Below are 13,477 nucleotides of genomic sequence, written 5' to 3' on the forward strand. Positions count from 1 at the left end.
AGAAAGCTAGAACTACCTGCTATCATACAAAGGTTATTTTCCATGAAGCTCTAGCAATATAAAACAAAGTGAGACCAACTGACCTTGCTGATCTTTCTTACAATGCTCCAGTAGATACATCTCATTAATACATGATAATGAAATCTCTTCCCAGTATTTATTTCCACAGACACATCATTGGGTGGGGAAGGCTGGACAGCCAAATTCATTTTGTATCCATTTGTATGTAAGGACTGTACACAACTGCCAACATATTTATTGTTTTTCACTGGCATAAAGGTAAAGCCAGTGCTCTTGAAAAAGACAGTTTAAGACAGGAAAACAGGCTAGATTAATGAATTGAACTTATGGGCACCAATTGTGCTTGGAAAGAAAAAGCCAAGGCGAACGTTTCAGGTGCTCCTTTCCTATTTGCATATGACTAATGTAAGTTCTTTATTAGGTATTCTCTCAGCAAATTTAAACACAGTGTGCCCCTGTAGGTACAATGAAAACTTCAGCTGTATGAGGAAGGGCATGAAGAAGGACTATTTGCAACTTGATAGTTTAAGAGCTTTCAAAATTTACTTTGGCATGACCTTCAAGGGAATTCCTACAACCAAAGCGTTAACAAGTTGCAGGTAATAATCTTCATCTGTACCAAGAATCCAAAAAAAAAGAATCCAAAAGTTCTCTCTATACAAATATCTTGCAGACATGGCAAAATAAACCACGCTGTTTCAAAACAACTCTAAAAAATACTAGTACTATTCTGTTACATGCTGTTTTCAGTATGAGCTGACACATTCTCCTTAAGGGAATCCGTAGCATGTTCAGGTTTCACTGACGAGTGAATGGACATGTCTCAAATGTATTTCACACACTGAGTTACAGCATATAGTTCACATAAAACTAACTACTTTCATACTTGAAAATAAGCAGCATTCATCCACCAAAGAGTTTGACATAGTTTGATGCTTTAAAAAACCTCGAACTTTTTCAAAAAGAAAAAGAAAACAAGAAGAAAGTTTGTTTTCTGAAAGGATGACAGATGAATTTCCAGGGAACAAAATAATCAGCACAGCAAGTGATTACACTTAGTGACCTGCAAGGCTTGATCCTGATACATTCAAAGCCCATTTAAATGAAAATAAAACAATAGTAAGGAAAACTTCCTGCAGAAAATAACAAGGTTCTAAATTTTGGAATTCCAAATGATTCCCACTGGAGTAACGTTCACTTTCTAACACACAGTGCAGTTATTTATACATTTCATTTCTGTTAGGATTAAAAAAGATAACACACTTTATATGTGTGATGAGTTCATTCTGTGAAGCACTTCAAACTATCTAGCATTGCATGCTAAGTAGTAATGTCATCCAGCCAGTAGTTTCAGTCCACTATAAAACACAGTTACTATAGGAGAGCTGAAAAGAAGGAAAAAAAATAAAATCTTGACACTAGAGCAGACCAGGTAGAACCCCTAAAAAAACCTAGGATCATTTCAGCAACTCTGCACAGCAGCGTACAAAACTGCTGCTTAAGTGTGGGGGGAATTACAGCTTTAAAAATTTAAACCAACTCTTGCTGGGAACATCTAACTCTTCAAATCATTACCATGACACAACAGTAGCTTGCCATGAGGTAATACCCTAATGGTTTGCTGCAGGAATCCTCTTGAGTGAGTAGATGCAGAAGGGAAGAATAAGTAGACAAAGGACAAGTCCCAGAGGAAGACTGCTGTGTCACTGTTCTAAGGAATAAGAACCATGAGTAGACTGAAGCTATTACACTGGGTCCCCATCATTCAAGACACCAGTGGCTCTATTAAGAAATGTTTGTGGGCCAACCAGTAGCAGATAGACAGCACAAACAGAAGCTAATTATTACTTGGAACTGAAGAATGTTTGTTCACATGGTTTGTCTGCATAACTGACCTGCTACTTCTGGAAAAGCTTTCAAAAGTGAAGCGTTTCAAACCAACAGTGTTGCAGCATTGCATGTTCCAAAACAAGCCACCATATTGAAGTAATTCCCGAGATACAGTAACCCCCAGACTCAGGCTCACAAAGAAAGCGTAGGAGTCATCACTGAGCACTCAGCCAGTGGAACAGGACAGAAACCAAACATGCACCCATTGTTTTGTGCACCCTATTAAGGTATCAGTGAGCCTCATATGCAGGCAAGGCTTGATGGAAAGTGCAGTAAATAGCTTAAATAGCTTTCTTTTACCTTCCTACATTCCTTTCCTCAGACTCCGGCCCTCAGTTAATTCTACTGCAGGAAAACCAATCAGAAAATCAAATCAGCAAAAAAATGGAACATCTACATTTCAGTCTAACTAAACTTGCCCTGCTGGTAGCAGTTAAGTTGCACAATAAAGATTAAAAGATGTGTCAGTTGTAAGCAAGACTCCTGTCCACACCAGAAACAAAGTGCACAGTTCTAGATCTCCATTCATATAACACCATGAAAGGGTGAATCTGAAAAACTAACTACTGTCACTAAAGAAGATTGTAAAATTTAACCTCCATACACAGCAACATTAACTCTATTCAAATGACAAAGCATCCTTCCATTCATTTTCTACTTTCCTAGAAAATCAGAACATCTGTGATATATACTGACGTACGCTTAATTCACTCATGCCATTACTAAATGCAGGCACTTACATAGAAGAACAAAATCAAAGTCTTCCCCCATTACGAGGTAGTTGGGGAACCCAGCTGCATACTTAACTGGCACCCTATTGGAGCTGCTGCCCTGTGCTGTCTAATAAGCCACTGCCCAAGGTTCTCATATCAGTTTGGGTTGCTGATTTTTGCAACCAGACTCTTTTCACAGTGAGATTGCTACAGAAAACCCATTGATTCTGATTACCTCTACCTGAAGTACTAAAATGCATCTAGTCTGTGACAGCTCAACGTTAGTTACACTTGAGGTCACCCGAATTTAGAAGTTAGAAGTGTTTACTCTAAAAATCCAGGTTTGTGTTTGTGTTCTACATGAGGTCCAAACTGGATCTGCGCTTGAAAGCCTCCAAACTCGCAGGCCTTCTCAAAGGAGACAGGATGGGACCCATTCAGAATGTCATCACGAGCCTATAGGAGGTAAGCAAAGACATGTCAGGGACATCCAAAATAACTATTACATCTCTGAAATGCCTTGAAAGCTTAAACATGGCCCAAGCATCCAGTAACACACTTCTCTGTCTCAGTGTCTTTATCAATCCATTCTGGATGTGTTTAGGACTAATAAAATAAATAAAGGGCTAGATTATTTTCTAGTGAATATTGATGGAGACTTACTGAAACCAAGACTGTAACAACCTTCATCAAAAGGAGGACATGACACCCATTTCCTGCCATAAATATATAAAATACAACATATGTACATACATTTATGTGTATGTAAACACATATATACAGAAAAATACATGTGTGTGTACATGCACACATGTAAAAGCTTTTACATCTTAGCACCTCACAGTAGCAGGGAAAACGATCTGCATATCTAGTAAGTAAAAACCGTATCACTATTGTGAAATGGGAACACCAAAAGGCAAACAGCATTTTCCTTCCTGGTATTTAAATTTAGTGGTCACTCATCTATCCATAGATAAAACAATGACAAGGCAGAATCAACACATACTGTTGCAACAGTAACTGGAAAAAAAAAAGTCTAAGTGGTAAGAGAGCAGCTCAGTGTTATACAGTCTTCTAAAATGCGTGGAAAATGGACTGCCGTCTTACAAGCAAAGTCATCTTTATCTTTTGCCTCAGAGTTTTAAAATGTAATTTAGAGCAATCCCATTTGAATAAGCTGCAAGCATAACAAATGAACATTGCAGTATTAGTTTCGTTGGTGTGTTTGGGGGGTTTGTTAAACTGCACTGCAGGCCACTGCACTGGAGCCTTCAGTTAAATAGATCTTATGCATAAAACTCAGCTTTGCTAAGGTGCTTCAAGTACCTCTAACAGACTGGGGAGCCTGCCTAGATAGACACCCACTGTGTTACATGATACCATTTTGAACAGGAAGCCTGCCTGTCTTGTGTGCTGTCTAGGTTGAAGACTGGAAAGTGAATGCAGAAGCAGCTCTCAACACTGATCAGGTGAGAAAGAGATGAGAAGCAGAAAACTGGTTGCAAGACTGAGCTGAGATTCCATACTACAGAAAAAACATCACCTATAGAACAGAATGTGGAGAACTAAAAAGAACAACATAAACAGACATTCATTAATTTTAAGGAAACAGGATGTGAAAGTCAGTGGATTTTTGGTTGAGTCCTTAATGAGTTGAAACTATTTGATTAAAAAGAATGAATCAGCAAAGCCTCTGGACTATCACATACCCTTGGAGTCTTGTGTTTATTTTCTCTCTAAAGCACATCCAGAACTGGAATTCTAGAAGATGAAGTATTTCAGCAACAAAACGTTTGTAATTAACCAACGCAGATTTCCTCAGACAAGACAGAACCCTTGCCTCTGGTCCACATACTGTACCTGGACATAAAGCAAATTAAGCTGAACAGGATCTCTTGAATCTACATTTTGGTCTGAATAAAAGAACTTTCGCCTCAAGAGTAGTGTTTCATTTTCATCGACCCCTTGTTCTCTAAACGTTCGGCTATGATCCAGCCAATTTACTGTAACAGAACCAGACACACACACAGTTAAACACCAAGTGTTGCCAGTGTTAAAAGCTGATGTGAAAATCATGTGAAAATTGTTATTTTCACCGGAGGCGGAAACACTGCAAAAAAATGCTCCTTTCACTTCTGTTTCTAATTATTGAGGTTGAAGGTGGCTACAAAAGAGAACTGAAGAGTGCACTGCTGAGAAACAAGAATTTACTATGGCATAAAACACCATTAATATTGTTGAAGAAACTACTATAGCAACCTTTCAATACTACATTTAGATCTTCAAAGCTTCATTGCAAAATTACTTGAAAGTTTACCATATTTTCCCCCTAAACCAAATTGTTCTGTTTCTTTTCTTATCCCTGATTGCAATTTTGAAACATCTTCCTGCTAGTCACAGTTAATCAAATACTGGTTTAGTTCTTTGGCAAGCTCCATTTACACTTAAAATTCCTACCTTCAAAGACACAACTCCCTTTTGATGGCTTTCAGCAGGCATCAATATTTAAATATCCCACTTTATTGAAGAGGAACAAATGGTCATTACAGAAATGACCCTTCACACTTAGGTTACAACTCCCATACCAAAAACTTAACAAAACGCACTTCAAAAGACATGCTAGATGCAACAACTTGTCCATCTACCTAATTTTAAAACTGATGACACTGTATATAAAAGGGTGCAAAAATACAGGTAAGGATCAACTGAGACACACTGAAGAATCTAAAATGCATCCCTGTATGGTTTTCTTGCACTGAACTGTGGAAAGATATTAACTGAAGAATTATCCTGGAATCCATGACTTACAATCATCATCTGTATGAAGCTTTGCTTTCAATTTTTCCATTTTTCTTTCATCTCGCAACAACGTTCTGTCTTTCTTAAGTGTTCCTGTACTCTCCTCTTTTTTTTCTTCAATGCTCTCCTGGATTAAGGAATATTCCTCATAATTTGTTATTCCTGGAATCATAAATAAATCCAGTGCTTGTAACAATAAAAATTTCATACATTTTAGGACAGGTGAAATATTCTTCTCTATATATTAAGCCACCAATGGATGGTTCGTTTCAGGTACAGTAAAATATTGCAGATGGAATGCTGGAACAGTGTATGCGGTATGAGATCCCAAGAATAATTAACAAGTTCTGCATTCAAGACTCCTCTCCAATATCCGGCATTATCCTTAAAATACATCATTCCTTCGTCATATGTTGCATTTTCCACTTTTGGAAAGAAATTGAAGTTTTTTAGTCATCTACCAAGAGAAGCTGGTAGATGCTTTAAAACATGATGGAATTTAAAATAGCAATGAATTCCAAAATGGGGACATGCCATAGTAAATTTCCTTTCATGGATGCCTACGACTGCTTCCTGAGAACTGAGTCATTTCAGCTTGCCCACCATGTGTAGAAGAAATGTGGCAGAGCAGACTGAGAAATAGAAATGTGAAATATACGGCTTTTAAAACTCTACTCCTCCCATTAAAATTACATGAAACTTAATCAAAAACCAGTTAACCGCATTTAGCATGCGTGCCAAGTTGCTCTCATTTCTTTGTTCTGCTTGTTTTTTTTCCACTTCTTTCCAAGCATGTTTATGTTACACAGGAAAGAAAATTAAAAGCTCACCTACATGATCACATTCATGAAAATAAGTCAGACTAATTTCTTAAGTAAAGTAGCCACAGCACATTGGAATCCAGCATAGAAACACTTAAACAAAATTGAAACAGATGAATTTAAATTTAGCTTAATTCACTTTCCAAGCAAATTAATCTAAATCAAATTAAGTCCACTTTAATTCTAAATGAGAATTAAGCATGGTTTAAGATGATTTAAGCTAATCCATGCTGCATGCATGTTTATAGTTAAATATGAATTAGTTTTCCAAAATGTCTCTATTTAGGTAAATACAGACAGAGTATAACCAATATGACACATTTCTGACCAGCTGCTCTGGAAGGCTTCCACATGTTGTTTCACAAATGATGCTGTTATCAACCCTAAATCATAACAACATGAATCCTTAAGTTTAGGTATATTTCAAGGTTAACAGTATTTTATGTTCTATCTCATTAAAATCAAGTATTAATCTATTTTAATTCTCTAAGCATGAAAGTGTATGTAAATGTAACATACAGTAAAAACATTGTAGCTATACTTTTAGATAATATTGTGCCTTTACCTGCTAGATATTGAAGTTTAAGGATATAAGTTAACTCTACAGACTTTCATAAAACCTGGAGAACAGATACCAGAGATGTGTTTGGTAAATTTTAACTGATAACAAATTTAAATATTTTAACATATATGCCAGTAATTTCTAGTCAGTAATACATATCACAGCATAAATATCAAAATGCAAATACAGCTGAAAACAACTTCTTAAGCAGGTGGGTCCCAGAATCTTACCTATCCTGCTGCAAATGGTAACCAGCAATTCACCAACTGTTTTAGAATCGTCCACCATGACTGTTTTCACTGAACCATCCAACATACGTATTTTCTGAGGTCTCTGCTTCTTTTTGTACTCCAGTATATCCTGGAAAGTAAACAATACTGTTTCTAAATGCTTTTGGAGGCCACCACAAGCCAACCCATCTAGATGCCCTAACCAGGATTTGCTTCCCAACCCCTCCAAGCTGCATTTTTCATTTGTTATATTATAGGCAAACTTATTTGTGTAGCAAACTTGAGAAGTGTTTTAGTTTTGCAAATGTAATTTTTATGAGCTTGTCCTAGCTGGCTAGACCAAAACCTAAACAGGGGAGGACAGACCAAAGTACATTTGTGCTGCAAAAGCTTGTTTAGCATTTAAAAAGGATAGCAATCCCTTTTGGTTGTAAGCAAGCTGGCCATAATGTAAGCAAGTATGACCTCATCATGTTTAGTATTGAAGAAGCCTACCCTTTCTGTTTGAGGTGACCTTGCATTAAAGGTTATTCCTACACCTCCAAACGCTAAGTATTCTTCTTGCTCCTTGGGAAACAAGTTTTCTAACAACCTGCTGATGAAAGAAGCAACAGACTTGCACCATACCCCATTTCTCAGCATGTAATAATCCAGCGTTCGTCCAGCCTCCAGCCATATACCTTTTCGAGGATCTTCATCCGATAAGAACAATCCATAGTCAGAGGCTGTGAAACAGAGGAGACAGACTCATCAAACCTAATAAAGCCAATATGATTTTATTCAAGGTTATTCAGCACCAGGGTTAAGCTTAAATCAGGGTTAAACTCAATTAACATGTAGCAGCATTGTGAATATGGTATGCACAGCATGGTGATGCTTTTAGTTATTAACTCATTTCAAATATTTCCCTTTGCACATTCTGGAGGTGTCTAGCTATTCTTTCATAATCCTTGGTGTTGCTTCCTTTGCTGAGGCACAACAATAAGCCAGCACTGACTTTCCTAGAGAGCATTGCCACAAACACTGCTTTAGAAAGCACCCTTTGTAGAAAAAACTCTGTCAGGACAGAAGGAAGAAAAAGGATGCAGCTACCTTCTATCACTTATAAACCTATTTGCACTTTGTGCCTTTCACTCCATGCCTTACATTTGGAAAAAAACACACACACACACACACACACACACACACACAAAAAAACAAAAAACAACCAAACAACAAAATAAAACAAATTGCCCAGCCTGAAAGATAAATGGAAGCACAGAACGGTACAGAAAATCCCAAACGGGTCTCTCTTTACTTTCAATTCAGCCAGTGAATTTACTAAGGACAAATACAGGAACTCACCTTGCCCTGTTTGAGCCTCTGGCACTCGTTCACGAATAACTCTACAGGCATCATACACTGCAGTGGACGGTTCAAATTGCATCGTCTTCACTACATTGCAGTGGCGGACACAGATCTTCAAGGAAAGAGCTACCATGGCGCCAAGTCTCTTCTAAGTTCCTACTAAAGTATCTGAGAAAACAATAACAGCATTATTGCTTAGAGGTTTCCACTTCATGCTTTAATACACCCAACTTTTCATTAAAAATATTTGAATTTAGTTCAGAAGAATTATATCAAATGCAGTTCTACATAAAGTTTCATTAGCATCACCAAGTTAGAAACTATCCAAACCATGGATTTTTCTTGGTACACTGGAAATTTATCTTGTGATGAATTTGCTTGAACCTTGTGCGCACATAAGTAAAGGTTTGTCTGAGGTATGCCAAAATGGTGCACAGGGAAACAATAAACATATAGGATATATTGTCAACATATTTACTACTGACAGAAAACTACTTTTCTCTTGCCACACTTTTTTATTAGACCATTTAGATTAGATGGTAACTAACAGCTTAGATTAACTTAAAGAAGTGGTGAGACATTGGCAGGGGTTTCCCAGAGAAGCTGCGGCTGCTGCATCCCCAGCTGTACATGCAAGGCCAGGCTGGACAGGGCTTGGAGCAACCTGATCTAGTGGAAGGTGTCCCTGCCTGCGGCAGGGGTTTGGAACTGAGATTTAAGCTCTCTTCCAATCCAAAACATTCTGTGGTTCTAAGTCTATGATTTTGTTAGTATGTAACTTCCCCTTACTGAAGATTCTTAAGCATGCAACACTGCATTGGTGTTTTTTTCTAAGTCTCCACATATATCTGCTAGATGTTTTTATCCTGTTGCCCAGCTACCCAGAGCTTCAAGAATGAGCTATTTTTCATTTCAGTTCTATTTCAGAAACTTCACTATATTTGACAGCATTTCTCTACAGAAACAGGAAGCTACAGATGCATTTTGTTTTGCTTCATTTTGTAGATAGTCTGGATTTTGTCTCAAGTGTCTTCCCTTGCTGTCATAACACACCAAACTACTCTTCCATCATTAGACTTTCCACAGTGATCTCCAAGAACTCTTCAGTACTGAAGTCCTTGCTGCACAAACACAGAATCTACCAGAATACCCAAATCCTGTCTGCATAAATTCATGTACGTGTATTTTTAAATAGGAGGACATGGGATTTTGTGGACTACTGATGATGACGATAATTTGAATAGGACAAATTCCAGTAGTTCAACAAAAATTTAAACACCAGCTGTGCATCTTTTTACAGTTCATTACTCAGTCTGGCAAAATTACTTTGAGAAATATGAAGGAACCACAGTTTACATTTGGTCAATGCACCGAATTCAGTGACTGCAGCACTTTTCCACAGCATAGACAGAGCTAAACCATTTCTGTATGATAACCTTTAGGAGCAGCTTTGGCTCTAAGGCATTATGCTGCCTCCATGTTTTTGGGGAGCCCATCCATCTGCCTCTCAAAAGTGTATCATCCTCCTTCAGACCTTTTAGTACTTCCAGGACTACTCACTACCAGTATGAAATGCTATCTGACAAAGGAAAAGGCATGAACAACCTAAAAAACATACAAGAAACATTAACCTACACACCTCAGTGTTCTTCCACTCTATCACTATTTGGTAACAAAACAATCTGTATTTTGAACTGATCATTCTAGGCAGAAGTCTGACAAGTAAATGAAGATCTCACCCTGCCACCAAAAACTAGTTCCTAAAATCTATCCAGAAGATGTTTTCATTTCAGAAGTAATGGTTCAGTATAGCAGCAGCAGCACAAAGTCAATACAAGACAAAGAAAATACATCTCCGCAGTATTTCCACCGATATTTACCATAACTCAGCTCAGTTTAACACTTTACTTATACATAAGTAAACCTCAGAAAATCCCAAAACCTGAAATACCCTTAGAAACCACAGATTAGAACAGTTTTTCACCATCCAGAATGGTCCCAGGAAGAGGAATTGTATTCATGTGCACTGTTAAAATGCCTTGACACGCTAACAGCTGGAAAAGAGACAGATCAGCTTTGAAAACAATCTGACCAAGTTGCTCAGTAGGCTGCTATAACTCAGAGGTGACCTCCGGAACCTGGCTGTCAGCTTCCTGTGTGGTAAAGTGAGCCACAATCTGGGCTGTCTTCTGTCTGGTCACTGTGTTAGAGCAGGGCCATTACAACGCAACCCTCTAAACTCCCTATCTCCTCTATTTTCTACCCACTTCAGAAGAGAAATGATATAAAGTGACATCAGTGCCTGTCCTTGCCAGATGCTCATTTGATCCATTCTGGCAAAGCTCCATTCCAATGGAGTCCACAACATCTACAGGGAAGCCACGTGATTTTTATTGTAGTTTTTACTATGCCTACATTTTGGGTGGTTCTTCTCTACCCACCCAAGTTCTCAACCTAGGCCTTCCATTCCGCAAAAGAAACTTTTTTCCCTGCCCTACATAAACAGACACAACAATTTAACATCTTTAACAGAATTTTTACAGTTAGGAACCTGTCACTATGACCTCCACAATGCCCCTCCTGTTTTTCAGGGTCAAATTCAACTAAGGAGACCTAAATATGTTGGTGACCTGGTCTCCTTCAACTCAGTGCTTTTGGTTTTGGAGACACCAAAGGATGCTTTATTAGAAAAAGCTTATGAAAAGAGCCCATGAGTTATCAGCTTCCTCCAACACTGTATTATCAAACTTCAGAAAAAGGTTTCCATTTGTCTCCAGATTACCCTCAGGCTCTAAACCTCCCCACTTGGCCTTCAGTAATAACCAGGACAGGCAGTTTCCATCTCCTGGGTAACAGCCAAAATAGGACAGCTGGTTTTTCTCAAAAGGACTAAGCTTGGTAAAGAAAAAGTGCTGAGGTCACAGAGAAAAATGCAGGGAAATTATCTCCCACGTTCCCTTTATCTTCTATACATAGATTCACACAACATTTAAATATTTCTCTGTGCAGGTAATACACTCTGCTCCCCAAAATCACTGTCTCTGGAATGGCTGGCCAAAAGTCAAAGAGTTTCAGGAAATTCAGAGTATTTTGAAAGGAATGGTTTGCCTGGTATGAAGTCTAATGCTCTGTGAGTAATGAAGTACAGAATTTCTAAATCAGGCTGTGACTGATCTATGCTTGCAAGGCTGGAGACTGAAGTAATAAATTATGGATCTGATAGGTCTGAGAGACATAACAACAGCTCTGAGCTTTTAAAATGTGACAGATCATCAGAGAGAGAACCCAATGCCTCCAGGTGTGTATCACAGTGTGTACATCAAGGCCTCAAGATGAACCATCACAGTGCTCAGGTTCTGGGAAATGCCAACAAAACAAGATTATAACCAGTGCCTGAATCAAAATGAGCAGGGCTCTGTGTGCCCACAGAGATTAGCATACCAACAAAGTAAATAAGCAAAAATAGTTCAAAGGCATAAACCCCAAGATACTATAAAGTGCTGAAAAGATAGTCATAAGAGCTAGATAATATTTAGGTTCTTTAAAATAAAGTCACACTAACAGAATAACCAGGCAGCAACTAACTCCCCTTCAGCTCCAGGAGTTAACAGTCCCTCTCACAGCTGCCAGTGCTCCTGTTCACATGATCACTCTCTCAACCAATTCTGACACTTCGTGTGTGTGTTTGAAGACTCTTTCCCTCACTTTTTGACAGAACTGGGTTATGGAGAGATTATACAGAGGATTTGCCAGAACATCTGAGGAACTAGGACTCTCCAGGAGAGGAGCAGGAGCAACGCATGGCAAAGAATGGTCACTGGCTAGCTGGGTCACCATAGCCTCTGGTTACTGTATGTTGGGAGGATAAAGCTTGCAGCAGGCATCTGCACTTCCATGTACACAGCCTTACTTCAGCTCCCAGCCCAAGTTACTGTATCCTTCCCAAATATTCCCTGCATACATACATCCTCAGAACAACTAGAGCTAGGATGCTAAATTGTTAAATGTTTCTGGTTAAATTACAACAGGTATAGACTTCGAAGCAGATACAACTCAACGGACAGGTAAACTATTTTTCTTTAACCACTTCTCTTCATTAAAAGGAATTTTCTGGAATCCTAGGGACCAATATCCAAAAATCTAAACATCTCTCTATCCCTTGCAAAGTAAGTATTTTCAATGAGACAGTTTGAACATTAAATACAAAAAACACTCTTTGCTGAAATTCTTCTACGATTCTATGAAATAGTTATAAGTATTTATAGCTCTGAACATTTTATTTTCCCCTGACATGAAATAAAGCTGTAAAATGCCTTTCTATTAATTTGTTTGATGTAAAATAAGCCAGAAAACAAAGGTAACTATGGACAGCAAGTCACAAACTAATAAATCAAACAAAAATGTGGATGTATTTGTTTGAGGAATGTCCTCAAAATAGTAGAAAGAAAGCTGATGTCAAAGCATACCCACCCTTAATTTCCACTGGCAGTTCATTTAAAACTTCTTTTCCTCCTGGTGTCATTTGAGAGGAGCAAACCAGAACTATCCAACACCTAGCAGGACTCCCAGAGCTGAGTAACATACTAATTTCCTCATATCCTACTGCACCTCTTCCTTCATCCCTCCTAATGATAATTTCTACACTCTGTGCTACCACAGTAAGAAATGAATATCTTCTGCATGGATTTACTCTCCAGCTTCCTTCTTCTATATAGCTTGGCTGTCTCCTATTGAGAGACTGCAGAGTCATCCGGAAATCTTTCCAGATAAACATTCAAGAGTGATTCATGGCCCCATGCTCTAGTCAGCAGAAGCACGGCATCCTGTACCACAAGGCACAGCCAACCTAGCTAGCATTTGAATTGAGGCAATACCAATATGCTGCAGCTATTGGAGTAACTACACTGTAAAGCCAGTAAGTAACAAAACCAGAGCACAGTATCTGGAACTTCAGTTAAAGTGGTGGAAGTTAACCCCACGCTTCAGTAAAGCCAAACTAGTGGTGTAGCAGGGTTAAGGGAAACCCAATTGTAAGCACGAGTAAAGGCTGCACGGTTACAAGCGCTCTTTACTCAGGGCTCCTAGTGCAAACCA

General features: G+C 38.5%; 1 protein-coding gene across 1 annotated transcript in view; it reads right to left on the reverse strand.

The window, feature by feature from the left end:
• The window catches only part of TLN2 (talin 2), a 149,330-nt gene that overhangs the window by 77,271 nt on the left and 58,582 nt on the right, over window positions 1–13,477 (reverse strand). The window contains exons 4-9 of the mRNA XM_062626283.1: window positions 8,381–8,551; window positions 7,664–7,761; window positions 7,037–7,166; window positions 5,433–5,585; window positions 4,485–4,627; window positions 2,953–3,080 (exon numbers count right to left, since the gene is read on the reverse strand). Coding sequence (XP_062482267.1) covers window positions 2,953–3,080; window positions 4,485–4,627; window positions 5,433–5,585; window positions 7,037–7,166; window positions 7,664–7,761; window positions 8,381–8,516 — 788 coding nt within the window. The 5' untranslated portion in view covers window positions 8,517–8,551. The remainder of the gene's footprint in view (window positions 1–2,952; window positions 3,081–4,484; window positions 4,628–5,432; window positions 5,586–7,036; window positions 7,167–7,663; window positions 7,762–8,380; window positions 8,552–13,477) is intronic.

The sequence above is a fragment of the Pezoporus occidentalis genome, unplaced genomic scaffold, assembly GCF_034315485.1.
Source record: "Pezoporus occidentalis ecotype Australia unplaced genomic scaffold, CSIRO_AGI_Poc_V1 ctg11, whole genome shotgun sequence".
Taxonomy (NCBI): Eukaryota; Metazoa; Chordata; class Aves; order Psittaciformes; family Psittacidae; genus Pezoporus; species Pezoporus occidentalis.